The 12,298-nt window shown below is 59.0% G+C and overlaps 1 protein-coding gene across 3 annotated transcripts in view; it reads left to right on the plus strand.

Moving 5' to 3' along the window:
• The window catches only part of EBF3 (EBF transcription factor 3), a 97,427-nt gene that overhangs the window by 51,259 nt on the left and 33,870 nt on the right, over positions 1-12,298 (plus strand). For all 3 annotated transcript variants that reach the window (XM_054690283.1, XM_037496497.2, XM_037496496.2), the window contains exon 7: positions 11,874-11,955. In XM_054690283.1, the coding sequence (XP_054546258.1) occupies positions 11,874-11,955 (82 nt within the window). The remainder of the gene's footprint in view (positions 1-11,873; positions 11,956-12,298) is intronic.

A 12,298-nucleotide genomic window follows, 5' to 3' on the forward strand; every position in this document is an offset into this window, starting at 1 on the left:
TGTCTTTTGTATTTACTTGAAACAAATGAATGGTATCAGGTGAAAAATATCTGTCTGTGCTTGCTCAGATTTAAGGCCTGCAAATTTGCACCTTATTTCAATTTCCTGCTTGCGCTGGAAGAAGTGCGAATAGCTTATTCAGAGGCAGATTAATGCAAAAGAGCTGAGGGGGGACATAAATCTACAAGCAGCGACTTGTACCATCATGTAAGTGTAATGATTATCAAACTGGAATCAGGACTCCGAGTATCAGCTTAACACGGAGAGAATTTGCTTGATGTGAGAGTATTAAAGTCCTACTATAATATATCCATATACTGTGACTAAATTTTATAGTTCATGAAGCATATTAGTATTACACTATATCCTGGTACATTCAAAAGGTGATTTCCATTTAGATGCTCATTTTTCATGAAGATAAATATGACATGAATCATAATTTCCCTGAAGTAAATATTACAAATAATAAAATACTCAGGCAAGCAAGTGAGGGGTGACAGTAATGCTTTCCATTTGTATGGTAAGTGGCGAACCTTGTGGCCTATCAAGTAACAAATTGAATGTTTAATCTTTCTCCATGCAGATTGAGGATGGCAAAGGAGCAGCGGTCTTAGAGCAAATTGAGAGTTCTCTGGTGGCCCATGGAGCATCAGCTCTCTGCCTTCGGAGGCCCATAGACGAGTCAGCAGGGCTTTGTCAAAATACATCACGGGCACGAAGTTGTAAAATTGCGATTTACAACAAAAAGACTTTGGGATAACGGGCAGATCTTAGGCATGCTAAATACATAGCAAATATTTAGAGAGGCTTTGTAAGCAATTTAAATATTGTTCGGGGAAGTTACTTAGCATCTGTGGCACGTCCCAGAGGCACGGAAAGAAACACATCCTGGCAAATGGCGAGGAGTCTATTCCTGCGATCGGGACCCTGCGGCCCCGGCGGACAGAGTCGCGCGCCCTGGTCGGCGGCGGCCTGGGCCCCACCCGGCCAGGCGAGGCTGCGCTGGGTCCACCGCCGGGCGTGGGCACTGCCTCCCGGACAGTCTGATGGCCTCTCCAGTTTCGGAGGCCCTGTGGGCCATGGGGCTCCTGGGGCCCTGGCCGGGTGTTTCTCTGGATCTCTGTTTTGGGGGAGCAAGGTGGGATCAGGGCCGGTCCGGGGGCTGTTGACGTCGGGCGGGGTCGTGTGGTGTTTGAATTTTAAGGCGCAGTGTCTGCAGTACAAGATCACGCCACTGGCATCTCGCTGAGGGATTTTACACACGGAGACGGTTTCATCCTCTTCCAGGCGCCCTGGCCGCTGGGGTGCGGGTGCTGCTGGGGGCGGCGTGTCCTGCATGGGGTTCTCTGTCACGCAAGCAGTTCATGGGGCATTTTACTCCCAGGGAGTCACTCTTTCGTGACCAAAAAGGAAGAAGCAGCACTCTGCATGGATCTCCTGTTCCCACAGTGACGTCAGGTGGGAGGGAGCAGGGGCTTCGGCCTCCTCCGGCCCAGGCGTCGCTTCCACACGTGCCGCGCGGTCGGGGGAGAGGAGGCCGAGGAGCAGGCCTGCGGGGAGCCGGGGGGTCTTCAGCTCGCTCATCCCGGTCGCTCTTCTCAGTTCTTCAGCCTTTGCTCAGATTGGGAGGGGGGCAGATTCTGGTCATGAGAAGCGAGGCGGAGACCCGCCCGAGCCCCTAGCACGGGGACGCAGGGGCGTGCGCGGGCCGGGGAGGCCAGCTTGGGTGCGGCTGGGGCATCTGTGGACGGAGCCTGGCGGGAGGCCCCGGGGAGCGGACAGTGAGGCTGGGGCCGCCTCTCTGGAGGGGTCTCTCCAGGCGAGTTTGCAGACTGTGCTCTGGTCACTGCGGGCGCTCCGGGCCCCACCGAAGTCTCCGGAGAGGCCCTCTAGTGGGGGCAGGTGGCACCGCTGCCCTCCCTGCCACCCATACCGCCTGGTCCCTCCGGACGCCAAGCTCAGGCTGGGCCCTGCCAGGGCAGGAGGCGGCCAAGTGGGTCCCAACACCGCTGTCCCGGGCCAGGTCTGGATGCTGGCTGAGGTGCTGGGACCCGCCCTCTGTGGGGAGCAGGTGCTGGCAGTGGCTCTGGCCCGCCTGGAGCGGCTAGGGGTGGGCCGGAGGTGGCTCATCTCAGCTCCCTCTCGGGGGTTGCAGGGGAGCAGAGCTTGCAAGTGTGGGCGCTGTCCCCAGGCCTCTGCTCCAGGCAGGGGTGCGGGTGGGGTGTCCCCTGGCCCGCGCCTGCCGTCTGGGGTGTCCTGCTGTACTCTCCGCTCACCCCGGGGTCTTGATAATTCCCTTCCTTTTTTTTTTTTTTTTTTTGGTAATTGCAGAATCATAAAATATTTTAATTTCAAGGTTAGCAATTTTCTCTTGCATACTTAATTTATAATTAGCTGGTTTATAAACCTGTTCTGCGAATATAATTTTACTGTTGCCAAATGTTCTTCATGAATAATTAAGGGCAAATCCCTATTTATCAAATTATTAATATACCTAATAGCCTTGTTTTCATAAACAATGCATTGGGGTTGGATTTAAAGAAAACCTTCTCCGAGGGGGCTGGTGTCCCGTTCCCACGGGTCAGGCCGGAGGAGCGCACGTACAGAGGGACACTTGTGTGCGCGGCTGCCCTGCCCCCCCACCCCCCAGCCCAGCCCAGGTATCAGTAGCTGGACAAACACAATGGCCATTCAGGGGGACTGGCCTCCCGCCTCGGGAACAATGCTGTCATTTGTTCCAGCGAGTCACCAGGAGCATTTTTGGAGGAAATGTAACAGATGAAACCGTCCTTTCAGCCTTGGGGATCTCTCCCGGGTAGCTCTGCCCACGTTGGCATCCAGACTCGGCCGCAAGCTGCCGCATGTGCGAGCTTGGGTCTCGGGCCATGAAGCCCCCACCGTGCGCCCCCATGGGTGCCCCGACCCTGAGCTCCGGCCTGACCCGTGCGCTTGGCTCCAGAGCTGAGGGAACTGTGGGAGGGGCTCAGATTGGAAGGAAGGCGCAGTTGGGGGGGGGGCTGTGTGACTCCCGGGGCTCCTCCCTCAGGCACCCCCAATTTCACTGAGAAGAACTTCCTCCTTGGGAGTGGGAGGCCCCAGCCACAGCTAGGGAGCTGGTAGCTGAGAGGGGGAAGCCACGTCGCTCTTTCGGGCCAATTGCAGCCCAGCTCGCGGGCAGGTCGGCCCGGCGGCCAGGCGGTGGGCTCCGCTCCCCTGCCCGGCGTTCCCACGAGGGCGCCGGCGACCAGCGGCCCGTGTGGGGGCCCCTCGGCGACCCGGCCCTCCCTGGCCGGGCCAGGGCGCCTTCTTCTCGGGGCTGGCGTGTGGGCCACTCGCCGCGCGTGATTCATTCCAGAGCAGTTTTAGTCCTCATAAAATATTCATTTTGGTTGTGCAGGGCCCTGTAATTGCCATCTCTCACCCTGAATTATTTATACCTTGCACAGACTGACAAAGCTTTGCCATGCGGCCCTAGATGAATCAGAAACATGGGTCTCTGCTGCCAGCAGCATTATAGTCCCACAAAATATGGTGCCGACGTCATTCGGGCTGCCTCATCTCTAAATCCAGCTTTTCTTGATTTGACATTTTCTTTGCTCTCCCATTGTCTTAGGCAGGCAGAAAGGGGGCCTCTTAACTCGGAGCAGCAACCTTTCTTGCTTGCATTATAGCCGCTGTGCTTGAGAGAACTAATGCATCTTTATAGCCTTACTTTTTTATGCTCGATAACAAGACAGAGCTGGGCTCACTTTAGAGCCATATATTATACATTAGTGATAAAATGATGCAAATAGCCCTGAATACTCTTCAAACAGATAGTGGAGATCGGCTGGGATCTAGCTGCTTGTCACAAAAACAGAAAATAGGAGGTGACACGAGGGGCGGGCCGGGCTGTCCGCTCCCCGCGGTGGGCGGCGCAGCCAGGGCTGAGCATCCCGGAGGGGCCGTGACCGCCGCGCCCCGTGGGTGGAGAGAGCTCGGTGGCCGGTGCCTCCTGAACGCCCCCCCAGAGCTGCCGCCCCCTGATGCCTCTGCCTGGCGGCAGGCGGGGTGGCCCAGCTCTCGGCGCGCAGCATGGCGGGGCGGGCGCACGTGCGGTTGGCGCGGGAGGGTGCTGGGGGGACGCGGCGTTGGCTGCCTGGCCGGGGATGGAAGGGGCTCAGCCTGCGCCACTCGGGAGCCAGTCCCGGGCCAGGGCCTCGCGGAAGGCTCGCATTGGCCGCCCCGCGGCGTGGGCACCGGCCCGGCCGCCCTCTCAGCGCCGTGTGCGGCCTGAGCCACGCGAGGGGTGATTCATGGCCCCTGGCTCATCCGCAGAGAGAGGTGACGGGCAGTGGGCGCCGCTGCTGGTAATGGACGGCCTGGACACGCGCTCCTCTTGTATTTGTTGACACGGAGGAGTAATGAAGTTAAAGCTTCGCACACATGTGGCCCTCATTACGCTGCATTACCTGCATTAAAACTAATAATTGCCACTCAGAGCTGTGCTCCCATTAATCATTTATAATGTTTTAATAAGTTTTTAATCAGGACCTAAAAGGCTAGCGAGGCCGGCGCAGGCAGGTTCGGCACTGGTGTCCTGCTGCATGCACGGGCTTGATTTAAAATGGGATATTTTTTATTAATAATTCAGCCCACAAAGATGATAGTTCTTAATTAAGCAAGCTGGTGTGGGTGGAGACCGCGCACGCGAGTCGGGAAAGACGAACCAGATCTTCCCGGCTTGGCCACGGGGGCGGTGGCTGCGCAGAACGGCCGCCTGCAGGAGCCGGCGGCGGGGACAGCCTGGCGGGGAGCTCAGCCCCGGCCTCAGGCCCCCAGAGCGCTCGCGGCGGCGGGAGAGGCTGGGAACCCCGAGTTCGGATCAGCACCGGCACTTAATCTCCCTGCGCGAGTCTCTGTGAAAGCCTCCCCGCGAGCTGGCAACAAGTCAGGGTGCATCTGACGTGAGCCAAGTGATGCTGGCATTTTTCTTAAATAAGGAGCTTCGTGATCAGAGCTGGCAAATAGAGCAGTGTCCAGAGGGAGTGAGGAAGCTGTTTTAATGAGCCCGCAGCGAAAGACAAAATACAGACTGATTGACAGGGCGAATGATCTGCCGGAGAGGCAGTGTCGATGCCGGTCGCCGTTAGAAATAGAGAAATGGGGGGTGGGGGAGGCAGGCACTTGAAACAGGAGCCCCGGTGTAAATAGAGCGCACTTCACACTGCTTTTGTGTTGTGCGGTTGACTTCTTTTAAGCAGATAACCTTATCAAAACTATCATGAAATATCAGGAACAGCTACAGAAAATACCAGGATCCTGACAGCGTGCCGGCCGGGGGCGGCGGGCAGGATCTCGGGGCTGCCTGGGCTCTCGGAGTGTCTGCGGCCTCGCTTATCTGAGCGCCTTGAGCCCCCAGAAACCCGCGCCCCGCGCCTGGATCTCTCCAGGAGGAGGCCAGGCAGGGGCCGTCATGGCCGCAGACGCCGGACTGGCCGGCAAAGCTATTAAACCCCATCAGATCTCTCTGGCATCATTTTAATGAGAATCATCGCCAAAGTACAAGATCATGGTATCTGTAAGTGCCTCTTGACAGCCGCCGCTGAAACTGTGATGAAAAGAAAAACCATTACAGCAGAAATTTAGTGATAAGGCTCTTCGGAGGGAGGGCGAGGCCTAGGGTGTCTCTAGACCGTGAAGGGTTAATTTTCTAAACCTAATAATGTTCGATAGTGAGGTATTTGTCAGGAGATAAAGAAGTGATAGAATCTGGGAAGTGGGTCCCTTGGCGATTGTAGTACAAATATTGTTAATGCGGTGTGGTTGCTCCGGCGAGGGGCGGGAGGCGGTGCCGGCCCACTGGAGACTGCTCCGTGCGCGCGGCGGGAACCCCAGACAAAGGCCAGGCGTCGCGCAGCCGAGAGTCAAGCCGGGGTGTTCCGAGACGCCGCGTCTGCCCGCGCGGGATGGCGTGCCTGCGGGCACCCCCCGAGACCGGCCCGCGAGGGGGCGCCCCCGGGGACACCGGCACGGCTGTGAAATCCGGCACGTCACCCGGGCCCCCTCCCGGTGACGTCACCCCGGCGCTGCGCGTAGATGACACCCATAACCTGAAATGTACAAGAATTTAATAAGTCTGGTGTTAAAGCAATTTGTCATGGCATATTTGAAGAATAAATCAGACTAATGGAGCAGATTTTTCCTCCCGCATGGCATTAAGCAGCGGAGCCCAGTAATAGCTAATGGCAGGAGTGGGAGAAGAGAGAGGCCTGACATTAAGACCCTGGCGTTTTGGAAATCCGATAGGTATTGACCTGTGTGCTATCTCAGTGCACACATCTGATGTCAGCAGAATGTAGCCTTGTATAGGGCCGCTCATTACAGGGCTTCTGAAGGAAGCACATTGTCTCCGAGCGCGGAGCCCGATCGGCTAGGGTTGCCGGTAATCAATACTCGGCGCTGATGGCCACGCAGCTGCGCCGCCCTGCCAGGGACTCCCAGTAATTAGCAGGGCCTTGCAGGGAGCGCTCCGCGGCCACTGCCTCGCCCGCCAGGGAGAGTCTCTTACAGGCTCTGTCTTTTCATGTGACTCTCAGCCGCGGGCCTCCGTGGGCAGCGGTGGCCTCGGGCACTGGCTCGCGGCCCCCTTGGGCAGGACCTGGGCCGGGCGGCGAATTGCAGTGGGCCTGACGTCACGCGGCGGTGCCCGTTCCCAGCCGTGGTTTGGTGGCTTTAGGCACAGTCACGAGCCGCCCGGCTCCCCAGGGCCCCTGCTTCCCCGCCCCCGCCCTGCAGCCGCCTGGGCGGGCCCCCTGCTCCCCGGCAGACAGGGGCCCGCCCCAGGGCTCCTGGTTTCGCCCTCTGGGTTCAGCAACTGAAAACGGGGAGGTCCAGCCCCGGAACCCCGGAGCGGGCCGGCCGGGACTCCCAGTGCCAGCGCTCGGGCTGGGGCCCCGGAGGAGGCCCAGCCCCTGTCCTGCCGGTGGCTGCTCATCAAGAGCTGCCTGAAGCTCCCCGCCCCCGGGGAGACACCCACGATTGCCATCCTGGACGCAGAGTCCCCTTGATGCCTGTCATCGCCGAAGGCCGGGCCGCCAGGCCAGCCGCCCAGCCCGGGCCCTCCCCGGGAGAGCCGCCCTCGCCCGGCCAGCCGCCAGCCCCCGCAGCCAATCAGCTCGCGGGCCTCGCAGCCAATCCCCGACTCTGGCCCTGGCAGACCCGGCCCTGGCACCGCCTGAAAGTTGACAATTAAAAATGAAACCGAACCCAGCCCCACCCGGCGGCGGGGGCTCCGGGGCGCCTGGGGTCACCCCAAACAAGTGAGCACGAGCGACCAGGCCGCCGGACCCGCTCCCCACCGCCGGGCGCGCCCAGCCCGCGCCTTCCTAAGGAGACAATCTATTTCTCCTCTGACCAGAGGGAAAGAAATCATTACTACATGATTAGTGGCCCGGGTCGGGTGAGGAACAGCAGTCCCGGGGAAGGCGGCAGGACGGGTCGTATTAATTACCTCGCGCGTGTGGCGAGATCATTTTATCAGCGATGTGGCCACTGGTAAGTTGCAGCTTTTGACAAAAGTGGGTGCGTCCTGAGCTGCTAGGCCGTGCGGAGAGAGCCGTGTCAGACGAGATGCATCCCGTCAGCTTTTCTCTGACAAACCAAATTCATTCCTTATGTAATTGATAACGGCCTTGGCCAATTATTTCACACATTACAATACACAGAGGCCCCCTTTACAGGTTTTGCAGGGCTGTAATTAGCTATGCTAATATCCCCTTTATTGGCCCTAATATTGCTCAACACCTTTCGCCATCCTGGAACCCACGGAGCCCCGTGGCCTGTCAGGGCCGCTGATTATTGAGAAGGATAGCTTTAATCAAACATAATTGCAGTTAATTTTTCTCTCCTGCTCTCTGTTGCCAGCGCCTAATGCCACGGACTCCTTGATATTCCATTAAATTACAATTAAACAGCCTCCTTTGTCTCTGATTGTCCTGAACAGCACCACAAAGTTCTGTAGCCGCTTAAAGGAGCCTGTTTGGTCCTAATTGCCTGCTAGCTCACAAAGGGCCAATTTACACAATACCCATGTAGAATTTAAACAGTTCATAATGTAATGGATATTACACAGGAGCCTAACACTACAATTAAAATGATTTTCATCAGATAGAGAAGCTCTGGTTAATCAGCTTCATAAAAGTAAATATAAATGAACTAATTCATAGCTTAAACACACAGAAATGGAGCAGACTTGGAAAGTAGTTGCTGCGGGGGGGGGGGTGCCCCTACCGGGTGACCCCTAGCCCGGCTCCCGTAGGAGGCGCCCCCACTATTTGTTTTAGTCCAGTTGAAAGTGCCCTCGCTGGACTGGTGGCTCTCCGGGTGGCCCTGGGGATGTTCCCGGGGGTGGGGCGTCCACGCCCCCAGGCCAGACTTTTCTTTTTCTCGGGGGTGCGGCCAGTCCCCCTCTGCCCAGGGCCATAGCATCTGTTCTTGCGGAGGGAGGGGGCCAGGCTTCCCGGGTCGCACGCCGGAGGGGTGGCCGGCCTGGGCTCTCCGGCCTCTCCACAGGACGCCCTGCTTTCCGCCCCAGGCTGCTGGAATCGGATCCCCAGAGGAGCGGCCCCCCCACCCCCAACCCCGGGCCTGCGTGGCATCCTGGCTAATCCCCGCCGCCGCTCGGAAGGAGGCAGCCGGTCTCAGCAGCCCGGGATCGCTCCTCTCCCCTTCTGAGCACGCGAACTTCCTGGGCTTCTGCGCGCTGTTTCCGAGCGGAGCCTTCCCGGGGCGTTTGCAGAGTGGGGTGCCGCTTTGCCTGGAGCGGTCGCCCTCGCCGGCTGCCCGGGAGAAACAAGTAAATAAAGCCCATATTTCAAGCTTGATTTCCTCCGGCACCTACTGTGAAATATGATGACTCTTCAGGGAAATAAAGGCAGGGCCGGGGGATTAGCGCGCACGGCGGCCACCCCGGAGCCGGCCGCGGCGCGGGGCGGCCGCTCGCAATTAGGCGCCGCGTGCTAATGACAGGTGAGGCGAGACGTCTCGCCTCTTTGCCATCGAGCGGCAAATCCATGTTTAGCGGCAATAAAGAGTTTATTGGTGTTAAAGCCAAAGATTTTCTGACGTGGGAGAGATTTTCCCTTCATAACAAGAGTGTTCAGTCCTCCGCCGCGGCTCCGGAGGTGAGAGATGCAGAGCGGATGTCAGCTATTTCCTCGGAAAAAGCCAATTAAAGGGTAATTGAGGAAAGGATGAGAATGCGCGTTGGACCCCTGTGGGCGCCCACGCCCGCGCCCCTCCTGCGGCGCCACCCACGTCTCCCAGCTCGGGCGCGTGGGTGCGCACGCTCGCCCACACGTGACCTTGGTGCGGACTTCGCCCAGCCGCCCGCCCAGGCGGGGTCAGCGGCCAGGGAAGGGGCCCCGGGCTCTCCCTGTCCGGGCTCCTGCGGCCCCGCGGACGCACCCACAGGCGGACGGGCAAGGACCTGGGGGGCCGCCTGCGATGCCAGAGCACCCCAGCTGCAGAGACCCCTGGTCACAGCAGACACTCGCCAGATGAGTGCGTGCCGCACGTGTCTGTGTCCACACCTGTACATGCACACGCAAATGTGTGCCCATGCAGCATGTAGGTGTGTGCAGTGCCCCTGCGTACCCCTGTGTGCACACGTACATGTGCATGTGTGCACACACACATACCCGTGTCATGTAGGCAGGCAGGATGTGTGGGGTGTATGCCCCTGCTGTGTGCTGTAGCTGTGTGCCCATGTGCCCGTGTAGCTGTGCATGCACACATGTGACTTCACGTGCAGACACACACACACACCTGTGCAGCACACGTGTGTGCACACACATGCACACACATGTGCACATGTATCTCTGTATGTGTAAAGATGTATACCTGTGTATGTGTGCACAAGTACATTATGCACGTGTGCACTGTATCTGCACACACATGTGCTGTGTGTCCACATGCGTGTGCACGCCTCTGCATGAACAGTGCATCCAGGACACACATGTACTTTCTGGTATGTGGCATGTGCGGGTGGCAAGCCTGCACATGTAGGTGTGTGCACACAGGTGTTGCCATGTGCACACGGCGTGTGCTCCTGCGTGTGCGCAGGTGCAGGTGTGTGCGGGCATGCTTCCCTGTGTGCTGCATGCGGACATGGACTGTGTACACGCACGCGTGCCCACCCCAGCCTGAGCCCAGTGGGCAGCAGGAGGCTCCTGGCGGCTCGCCCCCACGCCCACGGCACGCTCGCCCAGGCTGTCTTCAACACACACCGTGCTCGGGGAGGGAAGGGAAGGGGGACCGGCTAGAAAGACATGGAGGAATTTAAGGCCAGCCGCTCCGGAGGGGCTCCCGCGCTCGACGGCGCCCCGGGCCGGCGCCCGCAGATTAGCCGGGCGGTAATGTGCGGCATAATTGCGCGTGTGGCTGTCCCCGAAGTGGAGCCTAATTGCCTGACAGGACGATAACTTTGTGCCGCCCTCACCTTGTTAGGCCCTTTTTGATGCAGTTCAAGTGCAGCGTGGCCGCAGGTGCGCCTAATTTACCCCGCTGCAGAGCGCGTGGGGCTTAATTGCACAGTGGTTGTTAGGAAAAATTGGTGGGTGGAATATCAAGTGACTCACTGTATGCCGATGGCAGATGGTGTGAAGAGGCGCTGCGGGCTGAGTGGATAGGTGAGGTGAGTTAATAAAAGATGTAAATTCTGGCCTAAAATAGTGAGGCGCGCGGCATGTAAGAAAATTTAATTAAGTGGCTGCTATTTCCCCATCCATCGGGTTTTCTCCGCCCTGGCTAAGGTCGCCCCGGGCGTGCTGGACGCAGCCAGAGAAGTGGCCCTTTTTACTATCTGTCCTTGTCACTGTCAGCGAGGACTGGAGCCCAAGTCTGGATTCCAGGAAATTATGTGGAACTTCTTGAAAAACGACGGAGGACATCGAGCAGGACGAGCGGCTGTGGAAAGACAGCCGAGCAGGTTTTTGGAAAGAGGGCCTCGCTGGACGGGATGCCTGGGCGCCGGGGAGGACAGAGACCCCTGTCCGGCTCACGGGGCAGGGCCGTGTCCAGACGAGAGAGGCTGGGTGGGGCAGTACCCCATTTTTTCTTGGGTGCTGTCTGGTGTCCACTGCCCGGGAGCCGCAGGACAGCACAGCGCTGGCCCTGGTACAGCTTCGCACATGCCTCAGCGCAAGGGCCGCGGGTGGGGACAGAGCCTGGGCCTCTGGCCTCCCCTGCAGCCCTCGGGCCCCACTCTCCGCCTCTGCCCAAGCAGGCCCCGGCCCTGTCAGCATCTTCCACTGCTCCGTTGAAAACAAGACTCGTGCCGACCTTTCGCAGAGGCCCTCAGACAGCCGCCACGGCCCCTGCTCAGAGCTGTGCGCACGGCGACTTCGGGCCCTGTCCTGTCGCGAGTGTGCTCCACTGGGCAGCGGCGGCCTGGGGGCTGGGGCAGGGCCGTGTGCGTCTGGGGAGGGGACGTGTTGTGCTCGGCGCTTGCCTCTCCTGAAGCCACTTGCGCACCAGGTGTTCAGATGGAACTGGGCGTCCGTGTCTTTACTCACTGAGGCTGGCGGCCCATCGGGGCTCCCCAGCGGTAGTGGACAGAGGTGCAGGCAGGGCACGGCGTCAGGTCGGCTGTTATGGCAAAGCCGGGCCTAGAACGTCAAGACCCGTGGTTGCCTCCTGCGTGGAGATGCCTAGGCCACCCTCTCTGCCACGCCCCCGAGGGGACCTCCAGCCTTGCCCTCAGGGCCACCGGCGGGGGCCTCCCTCGACCCCTCACCTTCCCCACCCTCCTGGCCCTCCCCACCCAGCTCGTCTTTCACAACGTTTGCCTGTCTGATAACCCTAACAAATATCCATTTTTTGTATTTTTATAGATTCTTTCTAAAGTTTTTCCTCAAGTGCAATCAGAACTGTTTGAAGAATGCAGGAAACCCTCGGGATATGCGGAGATTCCAGGTACTCGTCTGAGACACCCCGGTGGCGACCGTGAGGCAGGCGGCTTCTGGGGGGCCCGGGGGTGCAGGACTGGCCTTTAGTCCTCGGGCTGGGAGCAAACCGGAGTGGGCGCTCTGGAGAAAATACTGGCAGCAAAGGGGCTGGGTCCTGAGCACGCCAGGGCAGGGGGGCCAGGGCCTGACTTCCTGGAGTGTGGGTTCAGCGGGGCTTCCCCCACCTTCAGGCCTGGTAAGCCTCACGGGTGTCGCACAGGGTGTTTAGGTTTTTTGCAGACATGGTCCCTGTACTGCTGGCCTCTGGCCAGCCTGTGTCCATCTCGGCTGCTGCTGTGCTCGCTGACCAG

The sequence above is a fragment of the Talpa occidentalis genome, unplaced genomic scaffold (assembly GCF_014898055.3).
Source record: "Talpa occidentalis isolate TD23 unplaced genomic scaffold, MPIMG_talOcc4v2.1 talOcc4.8, whole genome shotgun sequence".
Taxonomy (NCBI): Eukaryota; Metazoa; Chordata; class Mammalia; order Eulipotyphla; family Talpidae; genus Talpa; species Talpa occidentalis.